Source organism: Homalodisca vitripennis, chromosome 3 (genome assembly GCF_021130785.1).
Source record: "Homalodisca vitripennis isolate AUS2020 chromosome 3, UT_GWSS_2.1, whole genome shotgun sequence".
Lineage (NCBI taxonomy): Eukaryota > Metazoa > Arthropoda > Insecta > Hemiptera > Cicadellidae > Homalodisca > Homalodisca vitripennis.
This window is the reverse complement of record NC_060209.1, coordinates 101,799,542-101,813,122: the sequence shown is the minus strand read 5'-3', so window position 1 is coordinate 101,813,122 and position 13,581 is coordinate 101,799,542. Positions and strand designations below refer to the sequence as shown.

The 13,581-nt window shown below is 31.3% G+C and overlaps 1 protein-coding gene across 2 annotated transcripts in view; it reads left to right on the top strand.

The window, feature by feature from the left end:
- Positions 1 to 13,581, top strand: part of LOC124357260 (proton-coupled folate transporter-like) — a 50,827-nt gene that overhangs the window by 21,845 nt on the left and 15,401 nt on the right. For both annotated transcript variants that reach the window (XM_046808833.1, XM_046808832.1), the window contains exons 2-4: positions 871 to 1,018; positions 6,038 to 6,277; positions 8,684 to 8,858. In XM_046808833.1, coding sequence (XP_046664789.1) covers positions 871 to 1,018; positions 6,038 to 6,277; positions 8,684 to 8,858 — 563 coding nt within the window. The remainder of the gene's footprint in view (positions 1 to 870; positions 1,019 to 6,037; positions 6,278 to 8,683; positions 8,859 to 13,581) is intronic.

Genomic DNA, 13,581 nt, shown 5'->3' with positions numbered 1-13,581 from the left:
ATCTCGTAAAAGCTATGAATTTTGTCCAGATAAATCACATATTACCCACAGTGTGCGCCCTCTTCTTCACGAATGATTAGCTGCATCTGTGCATTACTCCTAAATTTGTGAGGTAAAATTTGTAAGCGTATTTATTTGTGGTATACAGAACGATGACCTTTGATGTAACCAACCTAAGTTTGGTGGATTTAATGTGATCAACTCTGTATCAAATGACTTTCTGTATACGACATATCACTTTTGTCATTATATTGTTTTATAGAAGCTCTTGATTTCAAGATGAACAAACTCAATAAAACAATAAACCGGAATCGAAATAAATCAGAGTTCTATCAGGTTGATTGAGGTTTTTAATTTAGAATCTCCGAAAAAAATCCGAAATCGTTCATCGAACTTTGAAGTTGTCTAGGTCGCTATTGCTACTAAAGCTACGTTTTGCTGTTCACCACCATCACATCACATGTAAGATCATTGCGATCCTAAGCAATTAACTTCTAGAATCATTCAAAAAAAGAAATTTCTGTAACGACCAGGAAATGAATAATTTGCAGCCTGCTGAGCATCAACCATTAGAGGGTTCGTACTTTTTTTAATCACAGAAAGTTAAGGGAACTTAAAGTATAACAATGTTAAAATATGTTCAGTTACTCCACGTAAATGTTTAATTTTATGTGTATTTAGTAGTATTCCGTATTATCAGACTGTAAGAAAATATAATCGTATTGCTTGATAAAACATTAGTGTCTCGCCTGTTTGCCTTGCAGTTTTGTAGGTATGAATTTCAGTGTCTTCAAAGCCCTTCGATACAAACTGAATCAAAATTTAACCTTAGGTAATAGATTTTTCTTATTATTTTTTTTTTATTTCTAGATCGAGAACGAGGAGCGACGGAAATTGCTTTCTGGTGGAATTCAGGCCAATTACGGAGATGTAATAATCCATAGTCCCTCGCCAACGAGAGGCTCCACCATCATAGAGCCCGTTCTACTCATGTTCCTGCTGGCCAAGACACTTTCAGGTTAGCCCATTAACAGATTTCCTTTTACGAGTATTATAGCACAATCGCTGTTAGGATTCAGTACAAGTAAGAAGACGTGATCATCTACAGAGCCGTGTTCAGGAGTAGCTCAACCATCCTGAAACCCTCCATACTCATATCCCTGCTGGCCGAGACACTTTAGGTCAGTCCACAAACAGATTCCCTATTAACATTGTTATAGAACAATTACTGCTACGATTCAGTACTATTAAGAAGACGTGATCATCTACAGAGCCGTGTTCAGAAGTAGCTCAACCACCTCGAAACCCTCCATACTCATATCCCTGCTGGCCGAGACACTTTAGGTCAGTCCACAAACAGATTCCCTATTAACATTGTTATAGAACAATTTCTGCTACGATTCAGCACTATTAAGAAGACGTAATCATCTACAGAACCGTGCCCAGTAGGAACTCCACCATAGTAGACAGCGTGTTGTGCCTTTTAAACATCCTACACACTCAAATTATTTGGTGATCACGAATTTAGCAGTGCCTGTAAAATAATATTTAAGCAGTATGACTCAATTGCTATTTACAGTTAAGCTACTTGTAATATTTTTCGTCTTATATCTGAAAAATAAATAGATTTGTTATTGTTCTGTTTCCACAGGTCACTAAAAGGAAATCCATTAAAAAAAGTAATATGACAAGTAAAGTAATGTAAAGTTTGGGTAATTTTTCAAAGATTTTACACATACTCGTATTTTTTGGAAAATGTCTTAATGTGTATCAAAAACATCGTCAACTGGGTTTCAGAATCAACACATACTATTTATTGAAATAAATAACTAAATAAATTATATTCGAATATTCGAATCCTAATGAATGATATTCCAAAACTTATTTATCTACAAGCATAAATCTTAAAATAAATATTATTTAAACTTAAATATATATTTGTAATCATCTCAAAAATATAAGTGAGGTAATATAATAAACAATATAAATATTAAAATATTGAAGTTATTCAAATATTTAGTTCTATATTACATGAAAATTATATGATGATTGTACCGCTACAAAGCACGAATTCCGTTCAGAATACAAACTATGTAGAATAATGTATTGTTAATAAACATTAAATATGTTAGTTAATACTTTAAATATGTAAATTTTTCTAAAAACATAAATATTCCAGCATAAAAGTGGAAAATTAATAGCTTCTAAAACAAGTTTGTTATCAAATATAATTTTGACCTTACTGATAAGAAGTGTAGACAGTGTCTTTGTAATGTAATTACTATCCGCGTATCCAACCAATTTTGATAGTGCAGTGTCGTTACCTTCAATAATCTCTTGCACTTTGTCTAGTTCCTCGTATGAATAACTTTTCCTCATAATAATAGCTATTCCTTGTTAGAATACCTGGGATAATAAAAGTATATACAAAGACTTTTATCTTTATTGTAATTAATTTCATAAATATCATGGATTGCTGATGATGGTTGTAATGACTAATTTTTATAAAATCACAGCAGGCCCGATAACACTGACTTCTCATTATATCTGATAACATAGAGTAATTCATTAATTTTATTAGGGGTCGGTATCTGGTCTAAAATTGAAGGTCGATTAATGCATTCTACCAATAAGGGTATGAACGGTAACTATACTTTATTCTACAGACTATCTTCCATTTGTGTATCTTAATATAACAATCCTTTAGATGTTGAAGACTATAATTTTAATTTCATTTTATACCATAACACGTAAGAAAATTCAGCACGAAGTTTAAAATCCCAAATGATCGTCGAGCCCACAGTGTTAAGGACAATTAATTTATATCAGCATTAGGACATACGACTTCTTAATCTCACAAAATCAGCGTATTTAAAATGTTGTCCCTTGTTTGTTGTATAACTCAACGTACGTAGTCAGGCTTAATGAATATTGAGAGAATGGACCAAAATACATTTGTAATCACCATGAAAGGTTTGGGAATAATTTCCCAACAGTAAGTGCTGTTATAAGGTACTTATCAGACCTAAAATAACGGAACCCCTAGTGTAAATTAAATTAAAAGTTCATGAGCAGATTGATGATTTTAAAGGTTATTAAAATTAAAGGCTGTTTCTGTTGTTAATGATTAATGTCAGTAATTTAATTATGACTTAGTTTTAAGTCACAAGATAGGTCAACGTTCATGATTATTAAATGAGAACATTCTGTTTGGCAGAATAATAACTGCCAACTCCAACTCTCGTCCACAACATACTTACCGGTCAAAGAGAAATTGTATATAACTGTTTAATATGTTATAATTTGTGAATACCGCTATTATTAATGACGACGTCCGTTGGAGTGGTCCTGAATTTCAGCTGAAACTTCCAAGATCCTTAGTAGAGTAGAAAAGTGTAGGCGTCCCTTGATTTTACTTGTAGCAGATTGCTTATTGTACTTTTAATTAATAGAAAACCTTTTTAGAAATCATAATTCGTTATTATTGTACATTCCTCAATAGTTTTATTTGTTGAAAATAATTATTTCTTTTGTTTGTAAAAATGTAAGAATACAAAAATAGTTACGTCAAACTTGTAACTCACCTAAGAGAAGTAACCGAATAACGCAGATTGAGGAAGTACCTTCTAGGGGTTTGTTAGTTGTTCCTATAACTCTGTTATGGCTGTTGACATCCAGAGTACAAAGTTAGTGCAATGTCTCGCCTGTTTCAAACAAAGACATTAACAGCATTAAGGAATTGATTTGATTTGGTTAATTCATATTTTTATGTTCTATGAAGTATTTAAAACTTTAAGTTAATGTGAATAGCGATATACCTGTTAGTAACGCGTCTGTTAAAGGTGGAACATTCGTTATAAATCATTTGAATATTAAACGTGCAGGAATTCTATGTTGATCAGTTTAATTATCATGAACAAAATGTGAGGTCACATCCCTCTTAGTGAATCGTCTGAAATATGACGCTGCCGCATGCTTGGGTGGTGGAACCTGGAGTCATATTCGTCTGAAGTTATTCAAAAGGAATCCAAAACAAGTCGCCGACGAAGAAGCCCAAAACGAACTCTTTGCAATGAACGAACTCAGAGACGCCTAGACTACAAAATATAGTGTAATATAGTTGAAGATGTATTATAATAATTGCTTCATCAGGTGCATGTTGTATTCTATTATGTTGTAAGTGTTTCTAATGTAGAAATGAAGCAAATGGTCCGTTTTGATCTTCTTTGTCGCCGACTTGTTTTGGATCCCTTCAGGTGAACATACCTCCAGGTTCTAGGAATCTGCGACAGCATCATATTTCAGATGCACTAAGAGGAAGGTGTACTGGAGCTAACCTCAGTATTCACATTGAAGTACTCCTTCCCACCATAGCTAAGTTATGAACAAAATGCTCTAACTTTAGATAGATGAACTTTCTGCATCTTTATATGATACCTAATAAATGTTAAATGACATAAATAAATTAGCTACATATTTCACAGAAATGTTTAAAAGATTATCATGATGATCAAAAATAATATTCTTGTTCAGTAAATCATACCTCTACTACTCTAAGTGGAGAGGTCAAATATTATGTAAATTTTGCAAATTTTATCATAATAGGATTTTAGGCTGTACCTAAAATTGTATTACTTTTTAAAATTGTTCTGTTACTTTTGTAAATTAGCAATATTGGATCATATCGTGAAGCCACTGTTAGCTATTACCTGACCAATACTTTTTCTGCTTTGTATTCTTGATGGAAGTGAGTAGGTTTTAATTGAAAAGAAATTTTTTATTCTTCCACATTTAAATTTATTTAAAAAAAAAGCTCTTTCGCCGGTTAAGGCATCATCAGTTAGATATTATTTATAGAAAACAATACGGTATGTCTAAAATATAAAAAAATATGATAAAATAGAATAAAATTTAAAACTAATTGTAAAGACCAAAAACTAATAAATTATTAAAAGAATTGTGTAGAAAATATGGTTTGCAATTCATAATTTTGGGATGGATTTCTTCTTTTACTTGATGGTATAAAAATATCACTGAAATTTACAGAAGGTTGGGAAATGTAATTATCTTTTAAAACTGTCATACATGCACTTTCAATTTTATTTCTTATAGTCCAGGAAGATTCTTTAAAAACTACATTTGATGATTCAAAATTTATATGGTAATTTTCTTTCAACTATGTTATGTTCAACTAATTTAGATTTTTCAATGTTTTCTTTTTTATAATTGTAAATATGTTCTTTTAGCCAAATTGCCACAGGTCTTGATGTATGGCCGATATACGTCTTTTTGCATCCACAGTCAATTTTATATATTACATTCTTGGTTTCCTGTTGTTTGTTTTTGGTTTCAATTTTGTTAAGTAGCTTCTTAGATTATTTTATGACTTAAAAACAGTGCAGATGTTAAATTTAAAATTTATCTTACGAATTTTTTCTGATGTTCCTTTTACATAAGGAATAGTTACGGTAGTGAGATAATTAGGATTGTCTTTTCTATTCATTTGCTTGCAACTTTTGTTTTTAGCCTTAGCTCGTTCAATAGTTAACGGAGGATAGTTGTTTTTAATCGAAAGATCTGTAGTATAATTTTCCTTTAAAATTTTATCTTTGTTATCAGTGACCAAATTATTAATTTTCTGGAAAAAACTTTGTACTAATCCAATTTTTACATGTTCAGGATGATTTGAATTATAATTAAGGTACTGTCCACTGAAAGTCTTCTTGTAAAATAATGTTGTTTTAATAAAATTGTGTTTTCTTTTGTTTTTTTTTATGAAAATATCAAGAAATGGAATTTCACTGTTAACCTCATTTTCAATTGTAAATTTTATCGATGGTCTAATTGTACTGATGTGTTTTAAAAATTCATTTTGAATGTTAATTTTATTTTCCCATACAAAAAAGACATCGTCAACATACCGTAACCAAATTTTGGTTTAATACTCCACTTTTCAAAAGCAATGTCTTCAAAGTGGTCCAATACCAGAAACCTACTTACCATTTCTGATACTCATATAAAAGTAGTGTTATTGTAGACACTGTGATCACAAACCTACTGGAGTACCGGACGTGTAGAGTTCTACTGGAGCTACCTCACGACAACTGTACGGATCCTGTCTCCCCCAATGTAGAGGACCTCGTGCAGCCCACCACGGCGCACATCATCACAGGGCGTGCCCTCCTGGAGGCTTTCGTTCCCTCCTGCATGGCTGTTCTCATTGGGCCTTGGAGCGACGCCAACGGTCGTAAACCTTTCATGGTCATCTCATTAGCAGGTTTGTTTTTGTGTGTTGCAGCCGTTATTACTTATTTAATCACCATTCAATCCTAATTCTAACTCAGAGGCTGGTACTCTGACAACAACAAACAGATAGTTGTACAGTGATTTGTAGTTGTCTATCCAAAATTTGTTAATAGAATAATATTTTGATTCTGGAATTAAATAATAAAACTTTATGGTTCAGATTTAGGCTCAAAAATATTAACTGGCTAATAATTTTTCCATTTTTTTCCGCAAAAGTGTTTGTTCCATTGACTTCTTGTACATTCAGAGTTGTTATGAAACAATGTTTTGTTCCTAGAGCTTCATCTCTTGGTTTCAAAGGTATTAAACCTTTGAAGGTAAGAAATTAAGGTGAAAACTACAGTACCGAAAAACGTTTATTTTTAATTTTAAAAATTTCTAAAACTGAGAAACTATTTAGACTATCATTTAGACCAGTTTTATATAAATATCTTTTAGCTCTGAGGTCCAAAACTCCTTATTCCATGGGCTTGAACAATAGGTTTCTACTTGTCTTTTACTTTTAGAATGGCCATGTTGATTTTCGTAAAGTAATAGTTATTGAGGGCGTAATCATGATTATAATATACAGATAGGGTAAGTACAGTGTGTACAAATCAGCCTAAGTACTTTTACAGAAAGATTGAGGTTGAGTGGTAGATAGTCCTAACTCAGCCTCTTTAACAAAGGTATTTTTCATTAATGGATGTTCAAGGTAATGTATTTATAATAGCTGATATATTAAAAATAATAACTTTAAATCCAAAATACTTGGAAACTAGATGCCTTGAATATCGTTACCTTGTAGATAACTGTGTAATATGCAGCCGTTAATGTTATCTATGGTAGTTTCATGTTACGACTATCATCTAGTGAATCATAACAAGACATTTGCGTAAACCTCTATAATGCTACAGCATTAATTTCCATAACTTGTTTAGTACTCTATTTTCTAAAATATTTCTAAGATACTAATAGAGAAAACTTCTCCATTTTGAGTACTGAAATCATTTTATTTTGTAAATAATTAATATTTGTTTTGTTGTTTCACCCACAACCATTTCTTATTTAATTACAAATAACTACTAAAGTATAAAATAAAATTAAATAATATAGTTTTAAATTGATCTTATTGCCCATTTTACCAACCAGCGTTAAAGAAACCCATATTGCGAAAAGAAGACAAAACGTTAAAAAGTCCAGAACTTGGCACTCACCATGCAAAAGTCAAAGTAAATGTTTTATTTTTCAAGGCTTTTTATTATGTATAATAGCTTGTAATGTCTCCATTCAAAATATGTCTTGTTCCCTTCACTAACTAAAAAGAATACATTGAAACAACCATAATTTAATATTAAAATGCCATATAATTTAACAGCTTCTGAATTTTATCTTTAACAATAAATTATTCATTATTGTTCAGCTATATTTTATTATGTTCACTATTCTAATGTTATAGCGATTTTAACAATAACGAATGCGGTATTTTTAATTGCAATCTTGGAAGCCATTGTCGGTACAGATCCCGAGATATTAGAAATCCTTTGTTAAACACAGTTACTGGTTCAGATCTATTGATCTGATGTCGGGGGCCTATCAGTTGACCTGCAATAATTAACGTCTGAGTCAAAATCTCGTTTTTTTCTCTATTATCCATTTCTTAATTGCCCTTCCGGCTCAGTTTCTTGCTGTATCTGTATTCTTTACACAAAAAGGTTCAGGAAACGTTATAAGCACTCCAAATCACTGTTTATTTTGTTCTCTAGGTTTATAATAATGAGAAGTGAAATGGTTAATAAATTAAGAAATGTTTAAAAGTTTGAATGGGTATCATATTAAAAAGGGAGTACCAAACTGTTTATAAGATAAATTTTGTACGAAATGTTCAAACTTCCTTTCGACGTTTCGTGGGAAAAAGTCTTGTGATATATTCATGTAATAGATATAAAAAAAACATCTAAAATTACTAAATGTTTTAGATATTCTATAAGCGTTTCAAAAGCCTTTTTATGTAGGTTTATAAATAACGATTTTTTTATTTTTATTTGGTTTGAACGTCTGCCATATTGAAACGAAATGGCGTAACAAGGTGGCTACCAAACTAAGCAGGGATATGTATAAGGTCAATTATTATACTAAGTTTCAACTTTTTGTGTTTTGGGACAGTTATCATTTCCACAAGTCGTATAATATAGCGTATACTTTTGAAAGGGGACTGTGAAGTTATGTAGAAATATTTCTTAAGGGCTGCCATGAGGACAATAACTGCAATAGGCTGACTTTGTATACAAAATTTAACACCAATCTGCCGTGTAATATGTTGACCAAATCTAAATACTGACTCTCTGAAAGGCCTTCAGTTTTAATACACGTTCTAACCAAATAACGTTGTTCCCAGGTATATCGCTGACATACTTTTGTTGGGGCTGCTTGTCGCTACTACCCAATCTACATCCTTATGTGTTTCTGCTGGCTTCGCTACCGATGTCTTTGTCCGGGGGATCTTGCGCCGTTTATCTTCTGACCTACTGCTATATCAGTGATGTCACAGATGAGCACACGAGGTCCTTCAGGTAGGCAAACAACCGCCATGGATCTGTAGATCAGAACACTTCACGTGAGCCTGTATGGAACAATTATTCACATTCAGGTATGCCCCGTATAAATTCAAGACTCTCAACAGAGCTGTTATTGATCATCTCCACGCAGGTTGGTATTACATTGATGAGAAATCATTTTGTAGAACTTGCTAAAAGTCTATAAATTATATTAAGTATTATAATTTTGTATGGTATGCAACGAATAAAAGGACTAACGCTTCGGTTTTTTGATAACGCAAGGGAGCAGTAGCTTTGTATCTTTTCCTACAATATTAACTAGCTTATCCATTACCTCTTTAGCAAGGGGAATTAATAGAGTATTCTAAAATCAAAACCCGGTTTTTCGTTTAATATTACTTCATTGGAAAATGGGCATGGAGTAAGGCTAAGAACTACACTAAAACGCGTTCGAGCAAGCCACGACAGGTAGGCTAACAGATAAGGCGCACTTTTGTCTTTAGCAAGTCGCGACGTGAGCTCGATAAGTACACTTTTTTGTAGTGCGGATGTATCAGGGGTCAAATAAAATGTTCCTGAACTTACAAAAGTATTTTGAATTACTGTGTACTCTATCAAATGCATAGATAAAACATTTGGGAAATAAAACATTCGTAATGTTTTATAATTAATTATTCTACACAATTATCGACAGTGTAAAACAACTAAAATACGGATTAACATTACTGCCTGTGCGCTAAAATATGACATATTCGTTGGGGTAAATCTAGTACATCGTAAAAACAATCAAGTAAAATCCTGTTTGTTAAATTTGAAATCTAACACTATTGTCTTCATTGTTATAAATTCCATATGTCTATATAAACTATAAATGTAATCAAAACAGAAATAAACGTCATCACATACATGTTAAAAAATGCTGCGTAATCTTAGTTTGATAATAATTTAACTTATAGACTTTTCAAATATAAAGTAGTTGTAATGTCAATAACGTGGAAATCAGTACTTCTTCAAGTCTATCTGGCAGGGAATATTATCAGTTGCTTTAATCAGCTTGCTTCAGTTTTCTGGGAAGAGTAATTGAAAGAGTTTTGTCAAGACTGAAGAATTTTCCAAGATTGCAGGTAATTCCTAAATTTTTTAAGTGGCTAATCTAATGTAGAGAATAGAAATTTCAAAAGTGAATACTAGCTAAATACAGTTATTTTCACTGAGGAAACACAATTACCGAACAAACAAATCTTTTAATAGTTATATTTATATGTGTCTTGCTAATAAGCAGTAAAAAATTGTACCTCCCAAATGTTGCCATTTACAAAATAATCTCAATATACTGACGAAGATAAAAAAAACTGTTTAGTTTAAAAAAAAAGATTGCATAATGGTTTAAATTAGATTGTTCGTGATAACCAACATGATAAAACAAAATTCTACAAATAGACAAACTAGTATATAATTCTAAAAAGAATAAAAGGTGATTTTAAACACGTAAATGAATACTCCAACCCGCCTCAGCCACTTATTAAAAAGTAATAGTTAAAATAACTTAAAATTAATATTTTGAATGTTTCTCTCTTGTACATCAGTTTCATATAACCTGACAAATAATTTTGCACCCTCCATTTTGGAATGTCCTGAAGTTTTAAATTATCATTATATTTAAGAGGGCGACAAAACGTATCAAATATGCTCGCTTGTATAATACAGAGGAAACCCTCGCTTTTGATAAAACATGTCCACACTTTTACCTTCTGAGCAATTGTAACATACGAAACACACTTTTATTCCCAAAATCTCAAAGAGTCAGACAGACAATCGGAAATAAAACCTAAGAACTGGCTTGTAATAATTTGTAATTTAGTTACTGTGTGTTTCATTATTCCTCAAAATTACTCTGAATACATTTCAAACGCCGTAAATATTAACTGATGTGTTATAAACGTTAGTTCAGTGCAAAAAGCCGTACTGTTTTTATAGTATAATGAGTTTGCACAAAACATTCAGTAAGTCTTACAAATATAATCCAAGCCACTTGGCTGCTATTGCCCGGGTATAACAGCGAACTTACTTCCCTCTATTGCAGAACTAATAAGCTGCACTTCTAATTGCTGATAATTGTATGATAATCACGTCTATGAGTAAGTAACTGGCCATTAGTAACTTGTTCATACAATTTTTAGAGCTTTGGTGAATAGATAATGCTTTTTAACATTACATAATATATAATAAGAGTAAAGCTTATTAATTGCAAGCTTTATTATTAAATGCAAGCTTTCTTTCAGGTTCTGGAGGGTTAAATGGCGATACCAATAAAGAGATAAACATTCAGTTGTACATACTCTTAATATTTTGAGGAGCAGTATAATTCGTCTATTTGGATTGTAAGGAAGCCATGCCTTATTAAAACTATTATATTTAGTTGCATTAGCTTTTCATATATAGCTTTTAAAATATAATAATTATCGAATAGAAATATTATTGGTTTTGGTTTAATGTTAGTTACTTTTTTTGCACGTGTATTGCAATTTTGTTTAGCTTCTATACTTTTCAGATATGCATGGATGATAATATATCCTAACTCAGCGCAGACTAATTCAGTTGCTAAATCATAAATTTCAAAGTACATGCTTCAGGTCTTACCAGCACTGCCGAGTTCCTGTCTTCTAACAGGTATGTTCATCTCTGATACCAAGTTTCTGTTAAACTTAGAATAAATAAAGCTCTACGCTTTGAGTATTATGATGTATATGTTTATTAATTTCAGATAATATTTGTTCTTAGTTACGTAAGAACAGAGTTCGCTTGAGAACACTTTAAAAAATTAATTGAAACAACTTGGCAGTCGTTTAAAGTGCTCATTAGTATGACTGAATTTCTTTATTTACAATTTAATCTTATTTACAGAATATTTTTAATATTTATAATATGGTTAAATTATGGTCCAATTTCTACTTCGAATTAAATTATGTAAATTATTTTTTTTTTATTAAATTAAATTATGCTCCCTATTTCGATTTTTTTTTTTTTTGTTGAATGTCTACACCTCCAACTTACTATATTTTGTTTAAACAAACTATTTGTAATTCTCATAGCACTATTGATGTTCAAACCTGGGAGATCCGGTTTCAGCAAAGCAAAGACGTTGGACTTTAGGATCTGAGTTACGATACCGCAAGTTCAAATCCTGTCTGCGACCTAACTTTTGTACCAGTTACTGTACCAACCTTCTTCTTCGTTTTGTTCGATAAGTTGGTCATATTGGCCTTACCTCTAGGTATACCTAAAGAGCTTGATAAAGTAAGCATACAAATGGGACCGGCTTCTCATGTTAAACGGATCATAGTGCAATTTGTATGACATTTATTAAGACGCGAAAAACCCCCACTTGACAATTACCCTAACAGCGGCCTCCAAACAGCATAAAATATTCAATAGAATGTGTTTCAAATAATTATTTTTACCAAACCTAAATAAACATTTCAGTGTGGGAATCAAATATTAAACTCGCTACCCACAACGCGACACAATTCCCGCGCAATAGACAAATGCAATACGTCACTTTAAATATTTATCTTTTTTACATTGACCATTAAATATTGCTTCAAGCTCGCTCCAATTTAACTAACTAAAATATAGAGTTTAATGAGTGAAAAACAGAACAAAAACAGAACAGAGGGTAGGCTTAGTATTGTACAAAATGATTGTAAATATTACATTTTTATCAGACGGAGTTCAGTGATTTCGTTCAAAAACGTTTGTGATAAAACTTTTTTTTAAATAATACCAATTTAAGAACTATGGAAATAGTTCATTAATGACAGGCTATCCTTGAACCACATAGTAGTAAAGTTTACAAATGTTAAAATGTAATGAAATTACAGATAATGGAGTAACTTCGGCTTATATTATTATAACAAAAGATGACTTAGTAAAGCGTAATTTTGTTACAGTTGTTTCAAAAATCTTTATGATCCTATGAATACACTCATGTAAAAATCTATTACATTTTAATATTTTAAGTAATCGAATATTTAAGTATATGTATTTTAATATGTAACCCTATATTTATATTTCTAATGAAAATAAAACTCGCAAATCTCTGATTAAGACAATCAATCAATCAAACTGTCGAGAATTTTAACTGTTAGATTCTAAATTTGCATCATACTGTTAAAATAATCCTTAAATCCATAGGAGTTTATTGAAAACATATGAGTAATTTAGAAGAAAGAAAATAGTGCTTAATATAATGAATTTAATATTATTTTTCATTCACTTGAGCGTACATTTATAATGATTTATCAAACAATATAACATAAACTATTTTTTAAATACTTATAGACCCATCTAAGAAAAAACCATATCATGAACTATGGAGAAATTAATGCGTGCAATAACGTGTGAATAAAAAAAGCAATATTTGGATAAAATTCATATGAAAACTAACCGCCAAAACCGTGAGTGACTTTGGTTATACTCCTATTAGCGTTATCCGCCAAAAACTGCCAATTTAAGTATAAACTAAGAATAAAGAATTTAATTGCCATGTCGTTCAATAGACTAGAGATATCCTTGAGCACATTACTTCATAGGCTAGCCGTTTCCATTTTCCTCAGAATACGAACATGTACTATAGATTTGAGTTACATATATAATCTTTTAAGATGTTTTTCTCAAGTGTTTTATAATTTATTTTAACACAGGAATTCTCCAGATTTTGAATAAACAAAAGAGGTTG